Raw genomic sequence first — 22,676 nt, forward strand, 5'->3', positions numbered from 1 at the left:
TTTTGTATATAGAAATAGCCTTGACTCGCGAACTTCGTTATATAGCGAGGCGTTATATAGCGAGAATAAAAAATTTAGTATAAAGAGCGGAAATCCCCAGCCCGAAAGGTTCGTTTTAGAGAGAAATTCGTTATAAAAAGATTCGTTATAGCGAGGATCCACAGTACGCTGCTTACCTAGCTGCCACGCAGTTCTCTCTTGGACTTCTTTTGGGTTATCATATACGTTAGCAAAAGGTGGACTAACACATACGACCACAGGGTGTGGAAAATAGGGCTTCCCGTCCGCTCAGCCGTACTCAAGCCACACGCCGGGAGGTTAGTAGTTGGGTGGGTGACCACCAGCGAATCCCTTCTGTTGTATGTTTTTTTTTCAATTTTTATTTTGCTTGGTCTTAGATTTTTTTCCTCTGTGATTCTGTTGTTACAAGCCCCCTGTCCAAGTGTTATATGGGTTTGGGGGGTCTGGAAACAACATAAAACACAATCATGGTTTAGTAGTTCAGCTGAATAGGCTGGCCTATGTGTTATAAGTGATAAAGTATGGTGCTTATAGCTAAAGTGATAAAATCTAGTAAAAAAAGCTACCTTAAATTGGGTTTGATTAGTTATAAAGTAACATCATGCTAAAAAATAAATATATAATAATAGTAATGCCGGGTATAGCAGAGGAAAAGATTTTTGATTTGTAGGTGTTCTTCTGGTACAGCCCGGTTTTTGGACTAGGCCGGGTTTTCAGAAAATATTACAGATGATACCTGTTGGCATTCTACTACAGATATCACTGTGTTAAAGGTTGGCGTTGTGTTCCGTGTTGGGGCTAGGGGTGATATATGCCTCACCCTTGAATCTCTCTCCTCTCCGTGGCTGCGGGTAATGATCTTTCTTTTCACATCTGCCAGCGCAGCCATCATCAAGACCACCCACATCAACGCCCTCGCCAACGTCTCTGACGCCACTTGTATCTCTCCCTCTCCCTCCCTCTTTCACCACCGATCTGGTAGACGAGCCACAATCTTGTAGACACAAGTTGGTCCCCTGTTCTCTGGACCAAGTAAGTCTGAGGTCCTCGACCCTCCATGTTGCCATTACTAATGCCTCTACACCGTTGAAGCAGACCTCATTATGATCGCCTTCTGCATCCGACTCTACAACTTCTCCTCCAATTCCTCTCGGGGGTATAGTCTCTTGCCTCCTACAGCCACCCACGCTCCTACCCAACGGGTGCTTACGAGGGAGGGAGAGGTAAGCCCGGACGCTCCCACCACTCGACGATGCTATCCCTCACAGACCCGACCATCCTCGCTACCACCTCGGCGCGACGCGACGGTCAGGAGGAGATTTCGCCGAGTGACTTGCGGACGTAATATCTGTTTCCGGGTCGACCGGTTCTGGAGATCCACCGGACGAGATAGAGGAAAGAGAAGTGGATATAGATAAAAAATGATTGCCTAGTTGATTCAGGAATTCAAGCGTCATCTTTCTTGCAGGTCTGATAGATCGAGCCAAATACCTTTTTACTATCTCTGAGTGATGTCTTCGTTGCTTAGTCATCAAATTGAAGTCGAATTTCATATACATGTCAAGTATTTGTTATTGGATTGCTACATATAAGCTACAATATGTATCGTATCGTAAAGAGCCGAAAGAACTGGAACCTGCATGGATTGATGCTTAGCCCCCCGGTTAGTGGACTTATTCGGCCGCCCGAGATCGGACAGTGGCGCACAGGCACAGCAACTAACTACGCCCTATCAACAACTCCCTTTCCTTTCTGCTTGAACTACTATCAAAACTCTGCCAAATGTCTTCATTCCTTTCTCGACTGCGTGCGCTCTTCGGAGGCCCGACCTCCTCCCCCTCCTCCTCCCACAACGCGCGACCCCTGACCCAAGTAGCCATTATCGGCCTATTCGGCGCGGGCCAACGAACGGTCCTAGAGCACCTCAGTGAGAGCCCGATCCGCCCTTTCATCCTGCAGGGACAGCATCACATCGCGGAGGAGGGCAGCAGCCCTTCGCTCGGCCTCGCGCTGCGGATGGTGGACGTGGGCGGCGACGCCCCGGGGCGCTGGCACGTGCTCACGGCCCAGTCCTATGCGAACGTGGACGCGCTGATTGTCACAGTCAATGTCGCGGACCCTATTACCCTGGACGAGCTTCGGCAGGAGCTTGGGCGAGTGGTGCGCGGCCGACGCGTGCAGGGATGGACAGAGCCTTTCCCTGTCGCGAAACAGGGAATTCCGTGGCTGGTACTGGTGATTTTCAAGGGGGAGGTAGTGGTGAGTATAGGAATTTTTTTTTCAAGTTTCTTCTTTCGCAATTCTGAGTGGTACTTTGCGTTTTACGGGGAATATTGGCTGATTTTGGTCATCTGCTGGTCTAATTTAAAGGATGAAAAGATTGCTCGAGAGCAGGTCGCTGCCCTGCGGTTGGATGAGCTGGGTATTGACTGGGTACCTCAAGTTCTCTTCCCTTGATATTATGCTTCTCGTTGGGTGGTTGTTGGAAACAAAAAAAATTACTAATTCACTTCAACAGGTCTTCCGCCCCGTCGCGGCGGGGAATGGAAAAGATATCAAGCAGTCTGTTTCCTGGCTGACGAACAGACTCGAGGAATATAAGAAGGGTGCTGAGAAGGGGAAGATCTGATCACTGTGCGTGATCTGTGTTGGCCAATCCTGCCACCCTGGGGTATACAAGGAGCTACTCATCGAGGAATGCGGGTTGAGAGAGATGAGCCTGCGGTTTTGCGTAGCTACTAAGACATACAGCATTATTTGAGTTATGCTCTCAATGATCTCGGTCTCGAGATTGGTTTCCTACTGAATTGCATCTTCGTCGGCTGAGAGGACTAATCATGCTGTTCTTATTGGTACTCTAAACTGTTTCCAAGTTTCTGGATTTTGTAGTTTCATCCCCCCTTGGGTCATCCTTTCCAATTCCCATAGGTGGTAGATATATGAAATGAAAGGGAGCCAGTGCACGCCGCGCCCTTTCAGAATCATGATCCCGTTCCAGTGGCAGTAGCTAGTGCAGATATACTGCCCCGGCATTAGGTCACTACATATGCCTATGATATTGGGGTTCCAAGCTGACAGCATGACTTGAGAGACTGTGTCATTTGCGAGTGAAAGCTGAGCTGCGATTGAACCACTGAGTTGTTGCTGGTCAGTTGGGTCTGTGCCCGGGAGAAATATTGGATAGTACATACCATGTCTCGCCGTTAGACGTCTTCTGAATATAGCAAGGCCTGGGGAGGCATAGCGGGGTAGTGGAATTACAGTTAGTGTTCCCAGCATTGAAAACCAAGTCCCCTGTCGTGACATTGAACTGTGCTGCGAGCAGATCACAGCTGCTACTGACATTGGTGAAGGCGTTCTCAGAGCTCAGCAGCTGCCGGCGGCGCAGTGAGGTCGCCAACGTGGGAATGAGTTGGCCAGTGCAGGTTGTGACTGATAACGTGGTACTGGTGGCAACGGTCGTGGTGGCGTTGGCAGTGGGTAGGACGCATAGGTTGCATTGGCATTCAAAGTGAAGGTCTCATTGTCCAGCCCGCAGTAAACCACTATAACCTGGAACTTAGCCCAAAGATAGTCCGTGTGCTGCGAACCCGGAATGTATGGCGAGTTCAATCGCGTCTGCAGCATCAGCGAGAAGCATTCGGCACAGATCTGATATAGCAAATTGCTCTCGGTTAGCATTGTCGACGACGCGCCTGCGAGGCGAAGGGGGTCAGTACTGACCGTGGAGTTGTCATACATCTGGGTCAATGGCTGGTCTGGGGAAAGCGTTCCATCGCTCATGTGAATCATGTCCGATCCGACCCAGTCCTGCGATTCAAGCATGTAAGAAGACCCGCTCTAGTCCATCAAGCACGCCAGGTACATGCCCTGAATGTACCGATTAGAGATGGTGTCGATTGAAACAGTCACACCCATATATGTATATGTATAACCGCTGCATTGGGTACTAACTAGATCGTTCCATGCTACCGTGGATGCCTGACATTGGGAAGTGCATAGCTCGGTGATGTTTTCAGATGACCACAAGTAGTTGTCAACAGCATGCAGCCGCCTGAAGTTGACCGAATCACAGGCAATCGTGGTATTTCTGGCAAGAACATCAGCCTGAACGTATACGAAGAAGATATTGAGCTCCACAACCAAACGTACAGCGCCGCAAAACAGGTCTCCGAGACCCCAAGAGCCTGGGTAAGCCGTGTGACATTGACTGCAGGATATAAACTAAACGCCGCATGAGAGCTGCTAACGAACTGCAAGAGGAGGACTGCGCACGGCAGACCTTGCAGGGTATTTAGACCCATTCTTCTGTGAACAAATATTGTAGCACAGCTGTTAGATTAGGTTTGGAAAAAGAGCAGAGGAGAGATTCCTCTAAATATACGGAGGAATATAATAGCAACCCGATAAGATGGTTAGTTTTTGGTCGACTATAGAGCCTTTGGGACGGGGCTTCAGGGTTCGGACCCTTTCTGTCGGGTGGTATTCCTTCCTCCATGACTGACTCCTTTTTCTACCCATTGAGCCGATCTCGGAAATTACTGCAACCTACACCGCAAGTGAAAGTGCGCCGGTCAGATATTAGTGACACTGCTTGGGCTGCGTGCATTGACCAGATTATTAAGCTAACTAAGATAGCTTGACTCAAATAAGCACTGAGGCATCAGCCACAAGGACCACGATTACACCAATGCACGCTAGTGTAGGCTTGTGCAGCTTCCACCAATATAATAGATTTCAGGAGCATTGCTTCATCTGATGGCTTTTGACAATAGTTGATATCTCAGTGACTGCTGAGATTGTACTGTACAATGATTATAATACATTCATAATGCTTAAGTGCTCATTTCCCTACATATTTGACAGGCTTGGTATCATAATTCCAAATCTGTTTATATCAGACCTGATGCGCTACAGTCAAGACCTCGCATGGACAATTTCCGATAACGGGATAATACACATCAGCTGTGTTTACATGGCATTGCACTGGCTGCCTCTGCAGTCTTTACGATCGCATATATCAACTTGGGAAACCATGCCGGCAGTGCGTCTACGTCACTTACTACTTGTCTTGTCTTTCCCTTCGGCCACATACTTATTTCTTACGCTCTCTTTGATCTTCTATTTGTCTTGAAACTGATTATACTATGAAAGTTTACTGGTCGTCAGGCCTACTCCTGACATTAGCCTTACGAGATAACCCTCTTTATGGAAACATGACCATGGAATTCCACACGGTACATATCTGCACCACAGTCCCAATGAGCTATCGAATCGATACCTGAATGAGTTGTTCACTGCAGTGAAGCAGAATTATACCATTGAGACGTGGATATCGGTGGGCGGCTGGGCCTTCACCGATGCTGGCTCGACCCAAACGGCTTGGAGTAACATGGTGAGTAGCGCGGCCAACCGTGCAGCCTTTATCTCCAGTCTAGAGCAGTTCATGATCACGTACGGCTTTGACGGGGTCGATCTCGATTGGGAAAATCCCGGAGCCAGTGACCGCGGTGGAAGCAGCGAGGATGGCGCCAATTCTGTTCTGCTCGTGAAGCAGATGCGGAGCGCCTTTGGCACCAAGTATGGAATTTCCGTAACATTGCCAATTTCATGCAGGTAAATGCAAAACTTTAAGGTAAGTCACAGAAATGCACGTTACGTCGCTTCGGGGCCTTTGGAAACGATCACACGGTTGATGCTTGGTCTGTATATACATCTATCGTGTAGCCTGTCGAGATGGAGTCCTATGTCGACTGGTTCAACCTGATGGCATATGATCTTCACGGCACAGGGGACGTCACAGACACCTGGACCGGACCCTAAATCGAGCCTAAGCGAAGACCCAAGCGAGTTTCCTATCTTGAGATCTTAGGTAGTTCATCTACCAGCTGAGTGGGAAGTTCAGCCACAGGTCGGGTTTGGCCGTACCCAAAGGTCGGATGAATACTAGATTCAAAACCTTAACCTGCCAACCCGTGGGTTGGATCCTGCCAAGAACCTATTAAGCATAAAATACTTTTTAACTATACTAGAAATATAAAATTACTAAGTAGTTTAAACTTATTTGACAATTTCTTTACTGTATATAAGTATTAGAATCAAACAGTAGTAGTAGTTCTTCAAAGTTATTATATCTATATCCATCTGTAACTTTCAGGATATCCTGATTAAGTTACAAATTGCTGTAGAAACCGGATAAGTAGTTGATGACGGCCATATCAATTAAGGCCTATAGAGCTAAAAATTTCGTCGTGGCCGTGATGTAATTCCGGCGCAATTCAAAACTCCGTAAGTTCTCATCCCAACAGCGTATCCGCACACCCTCTCAGAAAATGTGGATCTGATCTTTCTCGAACCCTAGCTCCTCAAGGATCCCTCGTCCGCTAGCCTTTTCTCCCACCAAGGCTTTCTCCATCGGCGGAGGCCCACAGACGAGCACTTTCTCAGTTTTTTGTCGTTCCCCCCCAAATACCTGCTGCAAAAGACCTACAGTCACCCGTGCCCCATAAGTCACGTCCTTCTCCCCCTCTTCTTCTGTTGAGGGCCCCGCCTCGCTCACCAGATAATGCATTTGTAGCCGATCGGGATATCTACGCTGCAGGGCATCTAAATCCTCCTTCAGCACAAGGTCTTGCACGGAGTTAGCCCCGAATACCACTTGTAATCGGGTATGGCCATCCGGGTTTCCCTCTAGGATGCCCCGGGCGAGTTGGTAGGCGGGAGTGATACCCAAGCCACCAGCGATAAGGTAGATCTGCGAATGCGTGCTAGCAGTCGTTGCGGACCACGAATAACCGGGCAAGGGGCCGAGGAAGTAGAGAGAGTCGCCTGGCTTCAGAGAATGCAAGTGTGAAGAAACCTTCCCGTGGGGATATTTCTTGACAACAAGGTCGAGGAAGCCGCGCTGGTCTGGTTGTTTTTTTATTTGCCCAAGTCAGACTTGCTACTGAACCTGATAGTCGGTTCTTTATGGATGGTTGGAATATCATTGTCACAGGAATTATAGGACTTGTGAAGGAGGGAATGGATTGGCTGTAAGGTTTGACATACTCAGGCCGCTGACCGGTGTGTATGGTCGAATTGCCGGGAACCAGCTTTTTTGAGGCCAGCAAAAGACTAGGAGAGATGCTGCAATCACGGATTAGCCCTTTTTCAGCGAGCTGTGACTATATAAACAGGAAAGAGAAACATGAAAAAGGAGATCCATCCCATGTACATACAGGTCAACTGTAACCCACTGGTCCATGTTTGATTCGGGTACTCGAATCTGAGGCATTTAGTGTCGTGACTGAGTGATTTGACGCTTTGTACTCGCAGAGAAGTCGGCTTGAAACCACTGAACATGACAGGCGGTTCGTCTCCTGGTGTCTCGGCGAGTGCTTGCCCTATAAGGTGTCGTTTGAACGTGTATGTTCCACAACTAGCAAGTGTGAAGATGGCGATGAGTTTGTGTGAGGGTCTCATGAAAAGCAACATGATACCGTAGTTGAAGAATTGAGGAAGGAGTTTGCAAAGGTCAAGTAATAAGTTCAGCCAAGTGAAAGATATACTCCCAGCTATATTTATCTTGATTTCTACTACTTTTCGAAAACTGCTCCTGAGTCTCGCCAGTTCCAAGCTTTTGATTGGTTCCGGTAAGCCCGAGGCCCAGTCTCCGGGATACCGAGCCAATCACATCTTGGAGTCTAACTGTTTCCCAACCATGCAGAAACGGAGATACTTTGACCATGGTAGAATGCGCTGTATTTGCTGTCCACATTCCTGGTAGTTCCGTATTGGGGTCTAGCTTGAGAAAAGCGGATTGTAGCGCATAATCCTGTAGATTATTGTGTCTCGGGGTATGGCGGTCCCGAAATGCTAACAACATAGGTTTATGTATAAAGAACTCATTCCTCATCTCAATCACTCGCACCCCTCAGCGCCATCTTTTTTCCCTTTATTTTTGTGCATGCTTTTGACACCTCCCAAAGCATTATGTCCGATCCCAGAGCTGGTGCAGCATCTATGGAATGCGATCAAGATCATGATTCCAACAACTACATTGGTGGAGTCAAGCTTACCGCTCTCATGATCTCGATATCTCTTTGCATGTTCCTAGTATCTTTGGTGAGTCCGGTCTCCCACTTTGAGGTCTACAGGTTGGGTGAGCTGACCCTTGGCACTCGCGCTAGGACCGGACCATCATATCGACCGCCATACCCAGCATCACGAACGAATTCCAGTCCTTCGACGACATAGCATGGTACGGGAGCGCCTACATGTTGACTGGGTCGGTAATGCAGCTGCCCTTGGGCACTGTGTACCAGATATATGCGCCCAAATATGTATTCCTAGCGATCGTGTTGGTATTCCTTGTAGGCTCGGCCGTATGCGGCGGGGCCTCGCATTCCCTCGCTGTGATTCTCGGCCGTGCTGTTCAGGGCATCGGGTCGGCGGGAATTACAGCCGGCTGCATGATCATCATCACCGAGACCGTGCCGTTGCCTAAGAGACCAATGTACATGGGGATTCTAGGAGCGGTCTTTGGGGTCTCAGCTATTGCTGGACCCCTGCTTGGAGGCGCTCTGACCACTGGTGCCTCGTGGCGGTGGTGCTTTCTGATCAATCTGCCTATAGGCGCGGTTGCAATGATAGTCATATTTCTTGTGTTTCCTGACGGGGGAAAAGGGAGCGGTACTGATGAGGCGGGACAAGACACTGCAGCGATTACTACTGGCGGTGCTGGGGGCAACAACATGCGCTTTTGGGAACAGTTCCAACGGTTCAATCCGCTCGGCGTTTTTTTCATGGTTCCGGCTGTGGTATCTCTGGTGCTGGCTTTGGAATGGGGTGGCTCAACCTATGCTTGGAAATCCGCCCAGATAATTGTTCTCCTCATTCTTAGCGGCATGCTTTTCGTTCTCTTTGGCGTGGACCAGTGGCTGGAAGGGGACCGCTCGATAATCAAGCCACGGCTCATCGCAGACAGGACCGTGGCGGCCAGTGCGCTGTACACGGCATTTATCGGCGCCTCGATGATGAGCCTTATCTATCACTTGCCAATCTGGTTCCAAGCAATCAAGGGTGCCAGTGCGGTCAAGTCGGGGGAGATGAACATCCCGTTGCTCCTATCCCTGGTCATCGGATCCATGATCTCGGGGATTCTGGTATCCAAGCTAGTCGGTTACCCATCGCCATTCATGATCATCTCATCTGTCCTGATGACGGTGGGCGCGGGGCTGCTCAGTACTTTCACCGTGGCAACAGGCCACGCCGAATGGATCTCATATCAGGTTCTCTTTGGTATCGGCCTAGGCCTAGGCATGCAGCAGGGGGCGACGGCAGTCCAGACGGTGGTCCTCAAAGCCGACGTACCCTCCGTACTCTCTCTCCTATTCTTCTGCCAACAACTGGGAGGTTCAATTGCCCTTGCCATTGCACAGAACATTGTCTCTGGCAAACTGGTCTCGGGCCTGCATGCCAGTCTTCCAGGTCTGGACACATCAGCTATCATGAGCGCCGGTGCAACGCAGCTCAGAAGCATCGTTCCGAGCGAGTCGCTAGCAACACTCCTGCAGATATACAACGAGGCCGTGACAACCTCTTTCTACCTCACCGCAGCCACATCTGCAGTCACATTCCTCGCTGCGTGGTTCGTCGTGCCGAGAAGCGTTCTAGAGCCAACGAAGCGCAAAGATAACAGAGATCCGAGAGAAAAGAATAGGCTGGTCTAGAGATGACATGAAATTTTCACCTCTGCATGAGAGATCAGAAGCTAAAACAGGACTAAGAAAGTTTCCATTGGAAATATTTACCACTTGCACAACAAATCCGCGATTCAAATAAGCCAGGCGCCGAAATCGAAACTTGATTCCGGTGACGCAGCGGATATAAACATCGACTGATCCCAATTTTCGAGATGCTCCGTTGTTGTAGTCTCGCTCATGAAAGGAGTTACACCGTTAGCACCCTTGTTATGAAGTGTTTCAGGGGACCCCACCGGTGCGGCTTGGTCGTTGCGGATGTAAGGTTTCGACAGTAGTTCGGTGATGAAATGAGGTGCTGCTTCCACTTCGCTTTGTAAGGCTGCCCCTTTGCGGAGTGTCTGTCGAAGGCACCAGACCCGAAGAACAAGGGTATTCACCAAGCGATGTAGTCCACGATCTTCGTTATACATCTCCGGATAGCGCTGGTATAGTGTCTTGACGTGGTGCCATGTATTTTCTTCTCTCATGCCCAGATCTTTGGTTAGCATCGCCTGGAGCAACCAGATGAGAGCACCCCAAGGGAAATGGGCATAAATAAACCAGCGAAACCCATGCACAGACTGGTTTGAGTGCAGTAGCCGGTCATATTCCAACATCCGTAGGCCGTAAGTCAACTTGGAATCCGAGTCCCACAAGGATGAATGCTGGTTTTTCCGCGCCTTGGGCCGAATTTCCTGAGAGGAAGCTTCCATCTTGCATAGGGTCAAGCGCGCGAAAGAGTTAAGCATAAAATGCATGGGAATCACCGGGTCACAGAAGCGAAGAAATTTGTCTTCTACTGTCCTGCGGAAAACCTTGATTCGCGCAAGGGAAAGCAGCATGCGAGGATTGGTCCGCAGCATGACCTCAGGTGATGTTTCGAGATACACGGACCGGAACAGACGAACAGCCTCGTACTGAAATAGACAGAAACTCATGTCAGTCAGCCTGTCCGCGGCTGATGTCAGAATTTTGATCTCGGGATGGAGATCTTGATCGTCAATATTTGTTGGGAAATTAGTGTCCCAGGATTGTGAGACGACCGAGTTAACAGCCCCCGCTAGCTCGGACGCGCGGATTTCAAGAGCAACCAGATACCACCAGACACGACGACGTATTTCACACTCGTATTGAGAGAGGCCTAGCGACATCCCATCGCGATGGAGACCGATTGCCTGGGCTTTGCGAATGACGAACCCGAGTATGGACCAGAAACACGAGGGTTCGGACAGCTGATGAATGGTTGTCTACAGTAGGTTAGACGAAGATAGAACCTCTGGGGAATTGAGAAGAGAAACACTTACCAATAATAGTGCCAATGCCTGAACAAGCATTACGTCTAATGAGTGGAGAAAGTCCAATTTCAACAAGGCATCTCTCGCAGCCGCACAATAGTGTTCCATCAGAACTGCACGACTATGACCAAACATACTCTGGCACTCAACCTCACCGATGGAAACTATCGAGCTTGCATAAATCGAGGGCAAAAGTGCGTCAAAGCAGGCTGTTGTGGGTTTTGCCGACAGTTTTTGCTTTCTTAGCTGGTCAATAACTGGCCAATGAATAACCTTGGTTAATGGGTCTACATCCCGAAGGAATATTGACCATAATTTCTCCTCATGGGACGCTGGGATGACCAAAGTGGACTGGCTGGGCCCAATAAGGGTGAGAAGCATTCGGGAGAGCAGCGACCGGCCTGAGGAAGTGCTGGTGGATTCAGCGTGTGGCGTAGTTGGGGTGAACTAGGGGGCGCAGGTCAGAGCAGTCAACAAAAGCCTCACTCGCAAAGGTCCCACCTCTTTGCTTAAGGTCGCGACCATCGAATGCTCGTAATCTCTGCTGCCATCATGGTTCAAGACTGGCCCACCGATAGTTATGGGATCTTTGAAAGCAGTACCCTCTAGGTTGGACAGTGATTGACGATCGATTTCCTGTGCATGCAAAGGCCCTACATGGTCCAACGGCGATGATCTAACTCCTCAGACGGCCGCTTCTATGTCAGGTGTTGCGGCATCGGCATCATTGGCTGAAAGCGGAGTAAACGGAATATTATTGCGGCAAAGAAGATCTTCATATTCTCCCAACTTTTGCATTAGAAGCTCGGGCGAGTACTGGAACTTACGTTTGCGGGGACGATGCACGATGGTTGGATAAATGCACTCGGCTCTGGTGCGGTGGCAGGCGCCGCATGGCTCCTTTTTGTCACATTTGACCTTGCGCGTGGCACATTTGTTGCAGGCATTCAGATGCTTAAATTGAACCTCTGACGCAGACATACTCGAAAGGGGACCGGGACCTGGATAGAGGGCTGATAGATACAGGCAAAGGACTAGCCAACTATTTACCAAGTCAGAGGATAACGTAATTCCCACATGACCGGGATTCCCCATCCAGTATCGCGTCTTCCTACCTAACTTACCCGTGGCATTAACCGCCCATCGCCTAACCCAATCATTTTAACCTCGTAGCTTAAATAAAATCGTTTGAAATATCTTTCACCGGTCGGACTCAATGGATATCATCGAAATCTAAGAAGGCCGGAAGCTACAGCCTCTCTGTAAGAACTATCAGCACCCTATGAATAACGATTTCCGAGCACATTGAACCTACCTGAGTTGTGATTCTTGATGATCATTTGTGTATTGGCCATGCTAAATCAATCATTGCGTGTCAACAATCATAGTTCATTCTAATAATGGTGATGCGGTTTTGCCAAAATAACTAGCGGGTTGAAGAATAAATGTTAATTTGAACACTGTTCTTCAAGCATATTTGATAGCGTATAACGTAGTAATCAAAACAGAACACATATGACTCTTTTCCAAAAGGCTCTAGACTGTAGCACAGGAAAATAAGTTGGAGCGTTCGGATCTACCTTGGATAGCGTGCCTCACACTGTCAAATAACAGGCGGAAAAGTAGATATCGTCAATGAACTAAGGGCGGTTCTGGAAAATAAAATTTAGTGCTTAACCCGTCAGACCAGCAATGTTTAGGCAGGTTCAAGTGTGTTCGTTCAGGCCAAGTTCACCATTTAGCAGTTTTCACTAACACCATTTAACAAGATCCGAGTAGTTTTATTTAAACCCCACATCTTATTACGACTTCAACTCCCGAGGCTATAAGACCGAACACCTGAAATCAATGCTCTCCCTGGCCTCTGTATTTTATGACCCGGGATCCTCAAATGATGAATGCACCGCAATCATCGGTTCCGTAATCTTGGAATCATAGATCTTCATTGGAAGCACATCCTCCACCCCCATGCCAGACAAATCGTACCACCGCTGCCGAGCACTGTACTTCAGCATTGCAATTTCCCACCTTACTGTGGTCCTCAGCTTTTCCCGAATGATCCTTAGCTCTGATATTGGCAGAGTATTTCATGCCCTTTGGGAGCAGGTCACCTTCTTGCAGGGTACAACCATCACAGACGGCCAGGGGGTCGCGTGAGATGGTCTTCAATGGACGCCACACATTGATGATAGCCCACCTTGTCCGAGATAGCCGGGAGGCTTCTTCCTCGGGGGGCTTCTCGTACAGATAGACTTTCGCACCAGAAGAAGTATGATCAAGGTGGGCCGCTCGCGCAAGGCCTGGCGTACCCGTGTATTCGCTATTGACATCTGTAACGGAGGATCTAATGGTGTTGGAGACGACTTTGATGCGGGTTGGAGGCGGCTGGATGCTGTCGTGTCCATCTAGAGCTCATCACCAAACAGTCTATTGAGGGCGACTGTGGGAAGCCTGATGCTTACCTAGTCTCCAGAAGCCTAGCTATCTCGGGATAGACATCTAGTTTTATAATTGTGGGATCTGAGATCAAAATGTGCACGCTCGGAAAGGTAGTATGGCAGAAACCATTTTTTGATAGCTTAAACTCGTGCTTGCCACGAGGGTCATAGATCTTAACAGCTCGTTTATCTTTGGCGTTGGTGTAGAAGTCTGCCGTTCCAGTCATAGACCGGATGCCTGAATTGGATAGGATAAAGTTAATGGTCGTTTCGATATCTTTAGACATCCTTGTTGCCCTGTTTTTATGCTCGCTTTTTTGCCCCCTCTACTTCTGCTCTTGGGATAAGGATACTCGTGAATGCACCTGAGAAGTGGAGAATTTAACAAAGTTTGCTTGACATCGGATCTGATTCCAAGACCAACTGCGATCTTTGCAGCTCGAGAGATCTGACGTGGCATTCACTCACACCGCCATTTTCAGCGGCGGGTTATGGTTATGGCAAGCCAAGGCCAACTCCCAACATTGCATCGCTTCTGTTCGACAAGCTCTCCTCCTACATGTGTGGAAGGGTCGGCAAGAAGAACAGTCGAGGGCCAGATAAGACCTTCTTCATTATAGGTATAGCCCGTCAACGATTGATTCTCTAATATCCCTCTACCTGTACAGTAGATCAATTGCATTATGAACAGGAAAATGCTCATTGAAGGGTGAAGATGCTGATCAGAGCTTTAAACCGTAGCGGCAATAGGGCTATCGGCGTCCCATATGCAACACCTCTTGAGTCACATATCGCCGAGATCGTCATCTTCCGACCCGCGCAGAACCTCGTAGAGAGATCTGTATTTGGGAAGTAAGGCCTTCATCGATCGTGACGTCCCGTTTGAAATAGAAACATGACCTGATTCGTGAAACCATTTCATGTTGGTGGTATTGCTAGAAAATTACAGGATGCCGGACACGGCTGAAGATGTTGGTCAGAGGTATCGAGCTATGATTTAACTCCGGATCCTAATGCAATTTGCGTCAAAGCGTTGGACGTGGTCATCGAACTCTATTAAAGGGCATGGTGTTTCTAAGCTTGGCAGTACTGAATTGGTGAAATCCCATGATCTCGACCCCCAGGTGCTGGAAGGGGTGGGATTCGGCACAGGGTCCTTAACACCAACTCCCCGCAAATCACATAGACTGATAGAGACTCCTGTACAGTACCGAAACTCATGTCACACCGCTGAAGAGATGATCATTGCCTACTTACTGTGGGAGTTGTAAAAGGACTGGAAATCTTTTTGAAAACAGCCGATATGACCTCCTTATAAGTTAGGTACTACTGTGCCGAACATACATGAGTGGAGTCTGTTCCTCCTCACCTGGGGAACTCTGCTACTCTCTCCCTTCCTATGACCCCTGATCTGACCAACGCGTCGTTACAACACTGGCGAGAATGGACATCACCAATCAGACAACCCCCTACAACCCCACCGTTTTTGTGGATTTGGGTGGGACTTTCGTGCATTTGCCAGCCGACTATGCGTTGAAAACTGGCGACACGACACTTCCGCTCGGGCGAGTTCTATCTTCCTCGACCTGGATGGAGTACGAGGTCGGAAAGCTCACCGAGCAAGAATGCTTTGCCCGGGTGGCAGATCTCTTTGGCTTTGACGCGAAGGATCTCGAGGCAGTGGTTCTCGAACTTCGCGCCACTCTCCCCTACGACCCACAAATGCTTTCCGTTTTCAGGGCCGTGAAGAGAACTCCCGGGGTAAAGGTAAAGGTGGTTCTGATCACAAACATCCCCCAGGGAGAGTATCGTGCCCTGCGTGAACGTTGGGATGAGGCGTTCTGGAGTACATTTGACCACATTGTTACCTCCGGGGAAGTCGGCGTGCGGAAGCCCAGCCTGCAGTTCTACCGGCATGCACTGCGGGTCACGCGGTCGTCGCCGCAGCACAGCCTGGTGGTGGATGACCGACCGGAGAACGTGCTCGCAGCCATGTCTCTTGGGATGCGCGGGTATGTCGGTACGGACAGCATCGCCCGAGTGCTTGGGAACTTCACAGGCGATCCCGTGGAGCGCGGGCTTGCATTTCTCCGGAAAAATGCAGGCAAGCTGTACTCGACCACCGAGGACGGGGATTCGATCGAAGAGAATTATGCCCAACTGCTTATCCTGGAGGCGTTGAATGATAGGTACTGTACCATTCCTCCCCTCCCCCACCACCAAGTTTCAGATTCCTGACCGTCGTTGTTATCCATCAGGACTCTGGTCGATCTACAGCGCCCCCCCGGATTGTGGAATTTCTTCTCGGGCAGGCCAAAGTACACAAGCCAGAAATACCCCGATGACTTTGATACGACGTCTCTGGCCTTAGTCGCAATGGAGTATGAGCCCGAGGCCGCGCATCCAATCCTGGATGAGATGCTGAAGCACGTTAATGAAGACGGACTGGTCCCAGTAAGCTTTGAACCTCTGGTAGTCTTGTTTCGACCCGAAGCCAGACTAATCGGATGATGGATCAGATCTACTTTGATAAATCTCGACCCAGAGTCGATGCGGTCATCTCCCTCAACACCCTCGTTGCGTTCGGCAAATACGGGCGTGGCAACGAGCTTCCCGAGATGCTGAACTGGATTGAGCAGATCCTGCTCCACAGAGCCTACATTTACGGAACACGTTACTACCCGAGCCCGGAGTGGTTTCTGTACTACATGAGTCGACTGTTGACACATTCCAAGGATCCGGTCCTGAGCGAAAGATTCGAAGCGCTCCTGGCATCGCGCCTCGTCGAGCGGGTGGGCGTCGTGGGGGATGCCTTCTGCTTGGGGATGCGGCTGCTCGCTTGTCAATCCCTGGGGATCCAGAACCACCCGGACAGGGAAAGACTGACCAGCATCCAGCAAGCAGACGGCGGATGGGAGCCATCTGCAATGTACATTTTTCCAACGGCCAAAAAGACAGTCGGGAATCGGGGACCGACAACGGCCCTCGCTGTCAAGGCGCTGCTCCAGGCTGCGCAATAGAAACGTTGGAATTGTAGCCGAACCTTTCCTTTGAGAGGGTGAAGTTTGCTTGCACGACCGAGGTCGGATGTAGGTTTATTGTCATTGGAGCTCACCGGGTACTTTCTTGGTGATCACTGCAATGCACCACCACCAATCATATCACGGTGTCTGTAGATCAAATTATCCGGTATGAACTGTTGTGTAACCGGGAATGATTCTATTTCTCTCCACAAAGTATATTTAGCTAGTTAGGTACCCTTGCTTACCCACTCGGGTCACATATATCTAAAGCAGCCCCTTATCTGCTAGCTAGTGTACCTGTAATACGGCACCCACACGCCCGGGAATTCTTTTATGTATTGGTTAAGTGGGTGACCCACAACAAATCCCTTTCTGTTGCATATCTTCTTTTTTAGCTTTCGTTCTAGTTAAATAGTTTCTTTTGTATCCTGCCACGCCACATTTTACATTAAGGCTCGACATAACAGACTGTTCGTCGTTCAGCGAACGCCGCCATGGCTGCCCCTGGTGAGAATTCCCTTCTTCTTGTTTCGTGCTGAACCCCGGAAATATTCCACATTTTTGTTTCTGTCACATGGGTTAGAAGTGAATTTCATAACCTGGAAAGGTCTACAGCTAACCGGACCAGGGAGCTTCGTTGCTTTTATATACTATGCATTATCTTTTGTGAATACGATAGTTTTGCCGGTTGGCCAGACCACCAGCCTAGCTCATTGTTTGTCACAATTCCCTTTCCCAAACGACATATAGAATCGGGGTGGAGGGTCCAAACAAGATGAAATAAACCAAAATCACAGTTCTATGGGATGGTTCAGCCGGATGGACCGGCCCATCTTCCACAGATAATACGGCACGGGGACCATGGCCAACGCGATAAACCCCAGCAGGGAGTTGCCCCAGCCCAGGCCCAGACGGTCGTACAGCGGGGGGCCGGCCAACGGCAGGAGGGCGCCGAGGAGCGAGCGCGAGACGGTGACGGCGGCCATGGCGGAGGCGGCGTAGCGCGGGAAGGCGTCGATCATGTACATCTGGATGGCGAAGAAGATGCCCAGCATGCCGAAGCCGAAGGGCACGAGGCCGATCAACGGCACGAGCCAGAAGACGGCGCGGTCGACCGTCCACCCATACCAGAAGAGGGCGCCGGGGATCAGGAGGCCGAAGATCACCATGAAGGGCAGGCGCATCTCGGGCTCGTAGACACCGCCGTTGCGCGCGGTCAACGTGACGATCAGCCGGTCGCTCGTGGTGGCGATGCTCAGCAGGCCCGCCAGGAATCCCAGGCTGGGGCTTAGGTAGGCGAGCCCCGTGAGTTCCGGCGACCAGTGGTAGGTGTCCTGGTAGACAGTGGTGATGGTTGTCAGGAGCAAGTAGAAGAGCCCGTAGACTAGAGCCATGTAGGTGGAGAACAGCGCCACGAGGGGCGAAAGGAAGAGCATGCGCAGGGGGCGCGTCAGCTCTCGTTGCATCCGGCGCCAGGTGCTGGCGCCACTTCTGCTGCGGTTGCTGTGATTCGGCCCATCTGAGCTCTCGTAGACGGACCGTAGATCCGAACGGCCCAGCGCCTTGGCTAGGCGCGCAGTCTTGCGGGCGATCAGCACGGGGGCGTAGCTCTCCCGGTTGAGGAGCTCGATGGCGGCGCTGATCACCCCGCCGGCGCAGCAGAGCGTCCAGAAGACCCAGCGCCAACCGGCCCGTTCGGCAATGAACCCGCCGCAGATCGGGCCGAGCACTGGGCCGAAGATCACCCCCACCGCCGCGATCGCATTAGCCCCACCGCGTTCTTCCGGCACAAACAGATCGGCCACCACCCCACCGTTGAGCGTCATGCACCCTGCCCCTCCGATTCCGGCCAAGAAGCGGAACCCGATCAAGGCTCCTATTGTAGGCGCGCGGGCACAGCATATCTGCCAGACCACAAAGGACCAGTTCGCCACTGACATTACTGGGCGTCGACCCCAGATTTCGCTGGCGGGGCCTAAGAGCAGTGGTCCGACCACATAACCTGTCATGCCACAAACAGACACACACGTGTTAGATCAATCCGGGGAGAGTAGGAGTGCTTGGAGTGATAATTTTTGGGGAAAAGGAAGCACCTAAGAGATAGATCGAGGTCACAAAGCTGGACAGAATTGCACTCGAATTGTCGAGATCGGCATCGGTGTACGAGGCGGCCGGGGCCACAATGGTCGTAGCCAAGGGGGAGATGAAGGTGATCGCCGACACCTGGCTGATAAGCATCCACTTGCGGGATTTGGGGAAGTTCCGGGGCATCGACGGGTCTTCTTGGCTATCCCATCCGACAATGCCTTGGTCCAAGTCGGTCAGCGGCAGTGGCGTTGCTCCAGCTCCCGAGTCCGCTAATGGGGCATCTGACACAGTCGTCGCGGTATACTCATTCTCACAGCGGTTCTCGACCGCCTCGGGGCTAGTGGGTTTCAAAGTGGGCAGTAGGTTGATTTGGGTTACCTGATGAGATGCGGTTATGGGATCGAGTCTCGGCAATCCGGGAAAATAAGATAGACACTCACCTCGACGTTTGTTTCTGCCATGTTGCTTCCTGTAATCAGACATAGAAAACACAAACAAAATGTGAGAAGGGTGAAAATGGAAAGCAGAGAGTAGGAGTGGAAGGCAAGAAAAGATTGGATATTATGCCCCCGAACCGGGGGCGGTGCATGTTGCCTCAGCTCTCAGGACTTGCACTCTTAGTGCCACCAATGCTCACTCTGGGCTGAAAAGGGCTGGAGAGAGTCTGTCGAAGCCGCTAGATACTGTACAGTCTAGCATCGAATCCCTTTTCGGGAGGTTGCGTTCTTACCAGAGATAAGATTTCGCCCGTGATCGGTCGGTGTCTCCGTGATAAGGCATCTGGCCACCCGGATTGCCGTCGGAGAAGCGGTCTGGTATGGAGTGTCATGACATTTACCAATTAGAGCTTCGTTGTTGTTCCTTGATCAGAGCCCCTGTCAGCTTCTCGCGCGGGATTGGATGCTAGTCAATACTTGGGGCTAAATGTTAGGCGCCGGACTCAATCGGAAGAAAACTGTAGCCTAAAGTAGTCTCGACCCACCCAGCACACGTAGGATGCTGGGTTAGGTCACATATCTGACTTTTTTGAGGGCACTTGTTGCCGAGTGCTGGCCGGTCTTACTAGATAGACCCACCTATTGCTTATGCCACTTAGGGTTCATTCGCCAAGAGATCTGTCGGTTCTGTAAAGTGGTTGGTTGCCCTTTGTTGTGAATCTGGACTCTCGTATCGCCCTCCCCGCCCCCCCCCCCTTCCTTTTTTTCTTTCGCATTGTTTGCGGATACGGACCACCACTATCAAAAGTCTCGATATCTCCAGGCCTTGACTGGTGGATTCGGAACGTAAGCTGCCTTAAGTTGTCTTTCTTCAATCATCCGACGTGTCGACTGACCTTTGCATAACCCGAAGATGGCATTTCCGGGTGGAGGCTTGTTGCATCGCGGCACGAAGATGGCCGAGGAGCAAAAAAGCACAGCGGCGGGGTTGATGGTCGAATCGGCATGAGCCCTCTGTATTTGCCACAGGTCGAATTGTCCGTTGCTAAGCATTGCCTATGGAAATATGTAATATTGTGAACCCAAGAAGCCCCTCTCAGTCACGCGTGACACACCCATATTCCCACCTCCGTACCGATTGATCGCGTCCACTTCGGGCAACATTTGTATTGACCCGAAGAAGGGGAAAGACGTGGTTCTCGGTCGTGGGAATAGTGCTGGAGACATTGTAGCACCGGAAAATGGACTTGAGTGATGGCTGGGGTCGGAGACCTGGGAATAGTGGCCGTACCCTGTTCCCCAGATTTGGGCTGATTCTACCCTGCATGCTGCCCAGCCATTCTTCTGGCCACTTGGATGAGTACGTGGGGCGGCGCTTAAGCTTAAGCGACTCTGAGATGTACTGTACTCGATTCGACCATGTCTTGTTTATTTAGTCTGATGGCGAGCTCGAGGCAAGAAACTACTAGGTAGGTACACTGCAGAAGTCGGGGCTAGCTTTGGTCATTCTGATCAAACAATGCAAGGAGTCTGGCCTGAATCAAATTACCGCACTCAAGGAACTGTACATTGTATCTTTGACAAGTGAAACTGCTAGATTGACGTCGTATGTTTCTTTGTTTTGTCCGTAAGTCATATTTACACAATTTCTTTATTCCGGTGGTTTGTCGTATCAATTTCCATTACTTTCTTCTACAATGGTTCTTTATCGCCGACCTTGGCTGTTTGTCTCGAGGATATGTTAACATATTGTGCTAAGCATTCACCTTTGTTCTATATCCAATAAATAGAGTTTTTACTATATAAAGCTCTTGGCAAAGCTCATATATCAGGATCCATAACCCAAGCTCCATTGCATTTCGATAGCACGCCCGAAGTGTAACGTTATATCCGTGTTCCATCCTCCAAGAGCAGCAGTTCGTAGGTGCGTGCCAGTATTCAGGCCACAAGCCCAAGACATGCCTTCCAAGATGACCGAAATATACGTGAGAGCCCACGGCAGGAATATTCTGATATCCATTGCCAAGGAAACGGATGAATTCGAGCATCAGGCGGATGTAGTGGAGCCAGAGCAGGGGCCCGAGCCCGCTGTGAGTGTGGAGATGGATGTGGACGCGGACGGGGCCGTTAATCTGAACATCACCAAGACTGTAGAGGCGGACATCAATGCTGATGGGTCTGTGGATGGTTGGTTGTTTATCTATATCACTCTACTTGGTCCGTTTGAGTGCTGCAGAAGAAGATAAGAAATAGATTTTTGGTTACTTCCACTTGGTTTATGTCCTTTTTGTAGGGGCTGAGGTTCGGGATGTTCTGAGAGCGAGGATTTCCCTATTCCCGACCGAGCTTTTGCTCTGTGTAGTGTGTTATTAGTTCGCTTCTCTGGTTGATCTACTGCTAAAAAAGAGGAGTCCGTTGTTTTTGTACTCGAGGCAGAATTAAGCACCTTGTCGTGCCAGCTGTATCATTCGTTGATGTGCAAAGCTAAGGTGTCCCTACTTCTGCTGCGCGAGAGATAGTCAAATAATCTCGTCAACCGTTATATATTCAGTGGCAGAGGTTGTCGAATACCAACCCCCTCCTCATGTATCACTAGATCGAAACTACATGTAAAATTGTTATTTAGAATGTAGGAACTCTTAGGCAGCGTCCCCGATCGTTTTCCTGCACACGAAAGGATGAATGAGAGGGGTATTCCTGGCTGGGCCAGGTTGAGCACGAAGCTATCGTGCAACGAAAATTTGAGAGATTCACCATTTTCAAGCACAAGATCGTCCTACGGCCGATGCTCCTCTCTAGGCTATGGCCGTGTCTCTCCTTTCATCGATCCTCTGACTCACGCGGCAAAGCTCTTCATACTCTTCTCGAGTGACACTTGGAGGTGTATACTTCAATTCCAACCCCAATACCCGCAGCTCCTGCTCCAATCGTGTGATCCGGTCCCATGGATACTCCTCCGGATCGGTGGGTAGGAAATGATGCGGGTCCGGGTCGAAGTTGAGCTCAATCGTCCGCAGCGCCGGGTGAAGATCCGGAGTGGCGACGGCAATGAATTTGGCCATTCCCCGCAGCCAGTCTTCTTCCCGTTCCCCGAAATCTTCGCATGCTATTTCATGAAAGGACAGGTTCCAGACAAAGGTGTGTACGGCTGGGCTCAGGAGCTGCTCGTCTATCGTCGAAGGAGGAACAAATCGTTTCTGGGACCCGGGACAGGTGACTGTACGCAGGTTGCGCGACCGCGCCGCATGAAACTCGGCGGCCAGTGGAGAATGCCCGAGGATTATACGTCGTAGCGCGTGCGGATGCGCCTTCAACCAGGCGGAAAATAGGTTTCTGTCGACAATTGCTTCTGCGGCCATCTTAGTCGCGCATCCTGATCCGAACGCAATGCAAAAGTCGACCGGGTCGCCGGGGATGGGACGTGGCTCGATCACATCATTCTGTACCCGCACGGGCCAGAAAGTATTGACATCAGCCTGGATGCTCTTTTACCATCACTTTCATAGAAATCCTAGCAAGGTAGAATGTAGTGTACTGTGGAGAGAAGGGGGGTAAATGGAGATGATAATGGACAAGAGAACAAAAGGGAAGGAAAAACCTGTATTGCATCACCACGTTTCCGCGCCCTCTCGTTGATCGCTTCCAAAAC

General features: G+C 50.2%; 8 protein-coding genes across 8 annotated transcripts; 4 read left to right on the top strand and 4 right to left on the bottom strand.

Annotated features, from left to right (window-relative positions):
* Positions 1-1,803: 1,803 nt before the first annotated feature.
* Positions 1,804-2,650, top strand: ASPACDRAFT_42299 (uncharacterized protein; the record flags this gene model as incomplete). Its single annotated transcript, XM_020201074.1, has 3 exons — positions 1,804-2,280; positions 2,392-2,454; positions 2,540-2,650. The coding sequence occupies 3 exons, from the start codon at positions 1,804-1,806 to the stop codon at positions 2,648-2,650; spliced, it is 651 nt and encodes a 216-aa protein (XP_020057148.1).
* Positions 2,651-4,065: 1,415 nt separating this feature from the next.
* On the top strand, positions 4,066-5,844 carry ASPACDRAFT_42300 (glycoside hydrolase family 18 protein; the record flags this gene model as incomplete). The annotated part of the gene is made up of 3 exons (XM_020201075.1): positions 4,066-4,212; positions 5,333-5,614; positions 5,749-5,844. The coding sequence occupies 3 exons, from the start codon at positions 4,066-4,068 to the stop codon at positions 5,842-5,844; spliced, it is 525 nt and encodes a 174-aa protein (XP_020057149.1).
* Positions 5,845-6,346: 502 nt separating this feature from the next.
* Positions 6,347-7,485, bottom strand: ASPACDRAFT_42301 (cytochrome b5 reductase family protein; the record flags this gene model as incomplete). Its single annotated transcript, XM_020201076.1, has 2 exons — positions 6,347-6,930; positions 7,242-7,485. 2 exons carry the CDS (start codon positions 7,483-7,485, stop codon positions 6,347-6,349), a joined length of 828 nt encoding a protein of 275 aa, XP_020057150.1.
* Positions 7,486-7,900: 415 nt separating this feature from the next.
* On the top strand, positions 7,901-9,734 carry ASPACDRAFT_1867925 (MDR family MFS transporter; the record flags this gene model as incomplete). The annotated part of the gene is made up of 2 exons (XM_020197908.1): positions 7,901-8,127; positions 8,193-9,734. The coding sequence occupies exons 1-2, from the start codon at positions 7,996-7,998 to the stop codon at positions 9,732-9,734; spliced, it is 1,674 nt and encodes a 557-aa protein (XP_020057151.1). The 5' UTR covers positions 7,901-7,995.
* Positions 9,735-9,838: 104 nt separating this feature from the next.
* Positions 9,839-13,766, bottom strand: ASPACDRAFT_42303 (uncharacterized protein; the record flags this gene model as incomplete). Its single annotated transcript, XM_020201077.1, has 3 exons — positions 9,839-10,993; positions 13,070-13,433; positions 13,504-13,766. 3 exons carry the CDS (start codon positions 13,764-13,766, stop codon positions 9,839-9,841), a joined length of 1,782 nt encoding a protein of 593 aa, XP_020057152.1.
* A 1,303-nt stretch (positions 13,767-15,069) lies between these two features.
* On the top strand, positions 15,070-16,499 carry ASPACDRAFT_1880339 (HAD family hydrolase; the record flags this gene model as incomplete). Its single annotated transcript, XM_020198199.1, has 3 exons — positions 15,070-15,668; positions 15,738-15,933; positions 15,999-16,499. 3 exons carry the CDS (start codon positions 15,070-15,072, stop codon positions 16,497-16,499), a joined length of 1,296 nt encoding a protein of 431 aa, XP_020057153.1.
* A 794-nt stretch (positions 16,500-17,293) lies between these two features.
* Positions 17,294-19,073, bottom strand: ASPACDRAFT_51687 (MFS transporter; the record flags this gene model as incomplete). Its single annotated transcript, XM_020202517.1, has 3 exons — positions 17,294-18,504; positions 18,596-18,871; positions 19,031-19,073. 3 exons carry the CDS (start codon positions 19,071-19,073, stop codon positions 17,294-17,296), a joined length of 1,530 nt encoding a protein of 509 aa, XP_020057154.1.
* Positions 19,074-21,665: 2,592 nt separating this feature from the next.
* Positions 21,666-22,472, bottom strand: ASPACDRAFT_117326 (uncharacterized protein; the record flags this gene model as incomplete). The annotated part of the gene is made up of 1 exon (XM_020196049.1): positions 21,666-22,472. A coding segment is annotated over exon 1 (559 nt), but the record flags the coding sequence as incomplete, so codon positions are not given.
* Between the last annotated feature and the right edge of the window lie 204 nt (positions 22,473-22,676).

This window comes from Aspergillus aculeatus, assembly GCF_001890905.1.
Source record: "Aspergillus aculeatus ATCC 16872 unplaced genomic scaffold ASPACscaffold_6, whole genome shotgun sequence".
In the NCBI taxonomy this organism is placed as follows: Eukaryota; Fungi; Ascomycota; class Eurotiomycetes; order Eurotiales; family Aspergillaceae; genus Aspergillus; species Aspergillus aculeatus.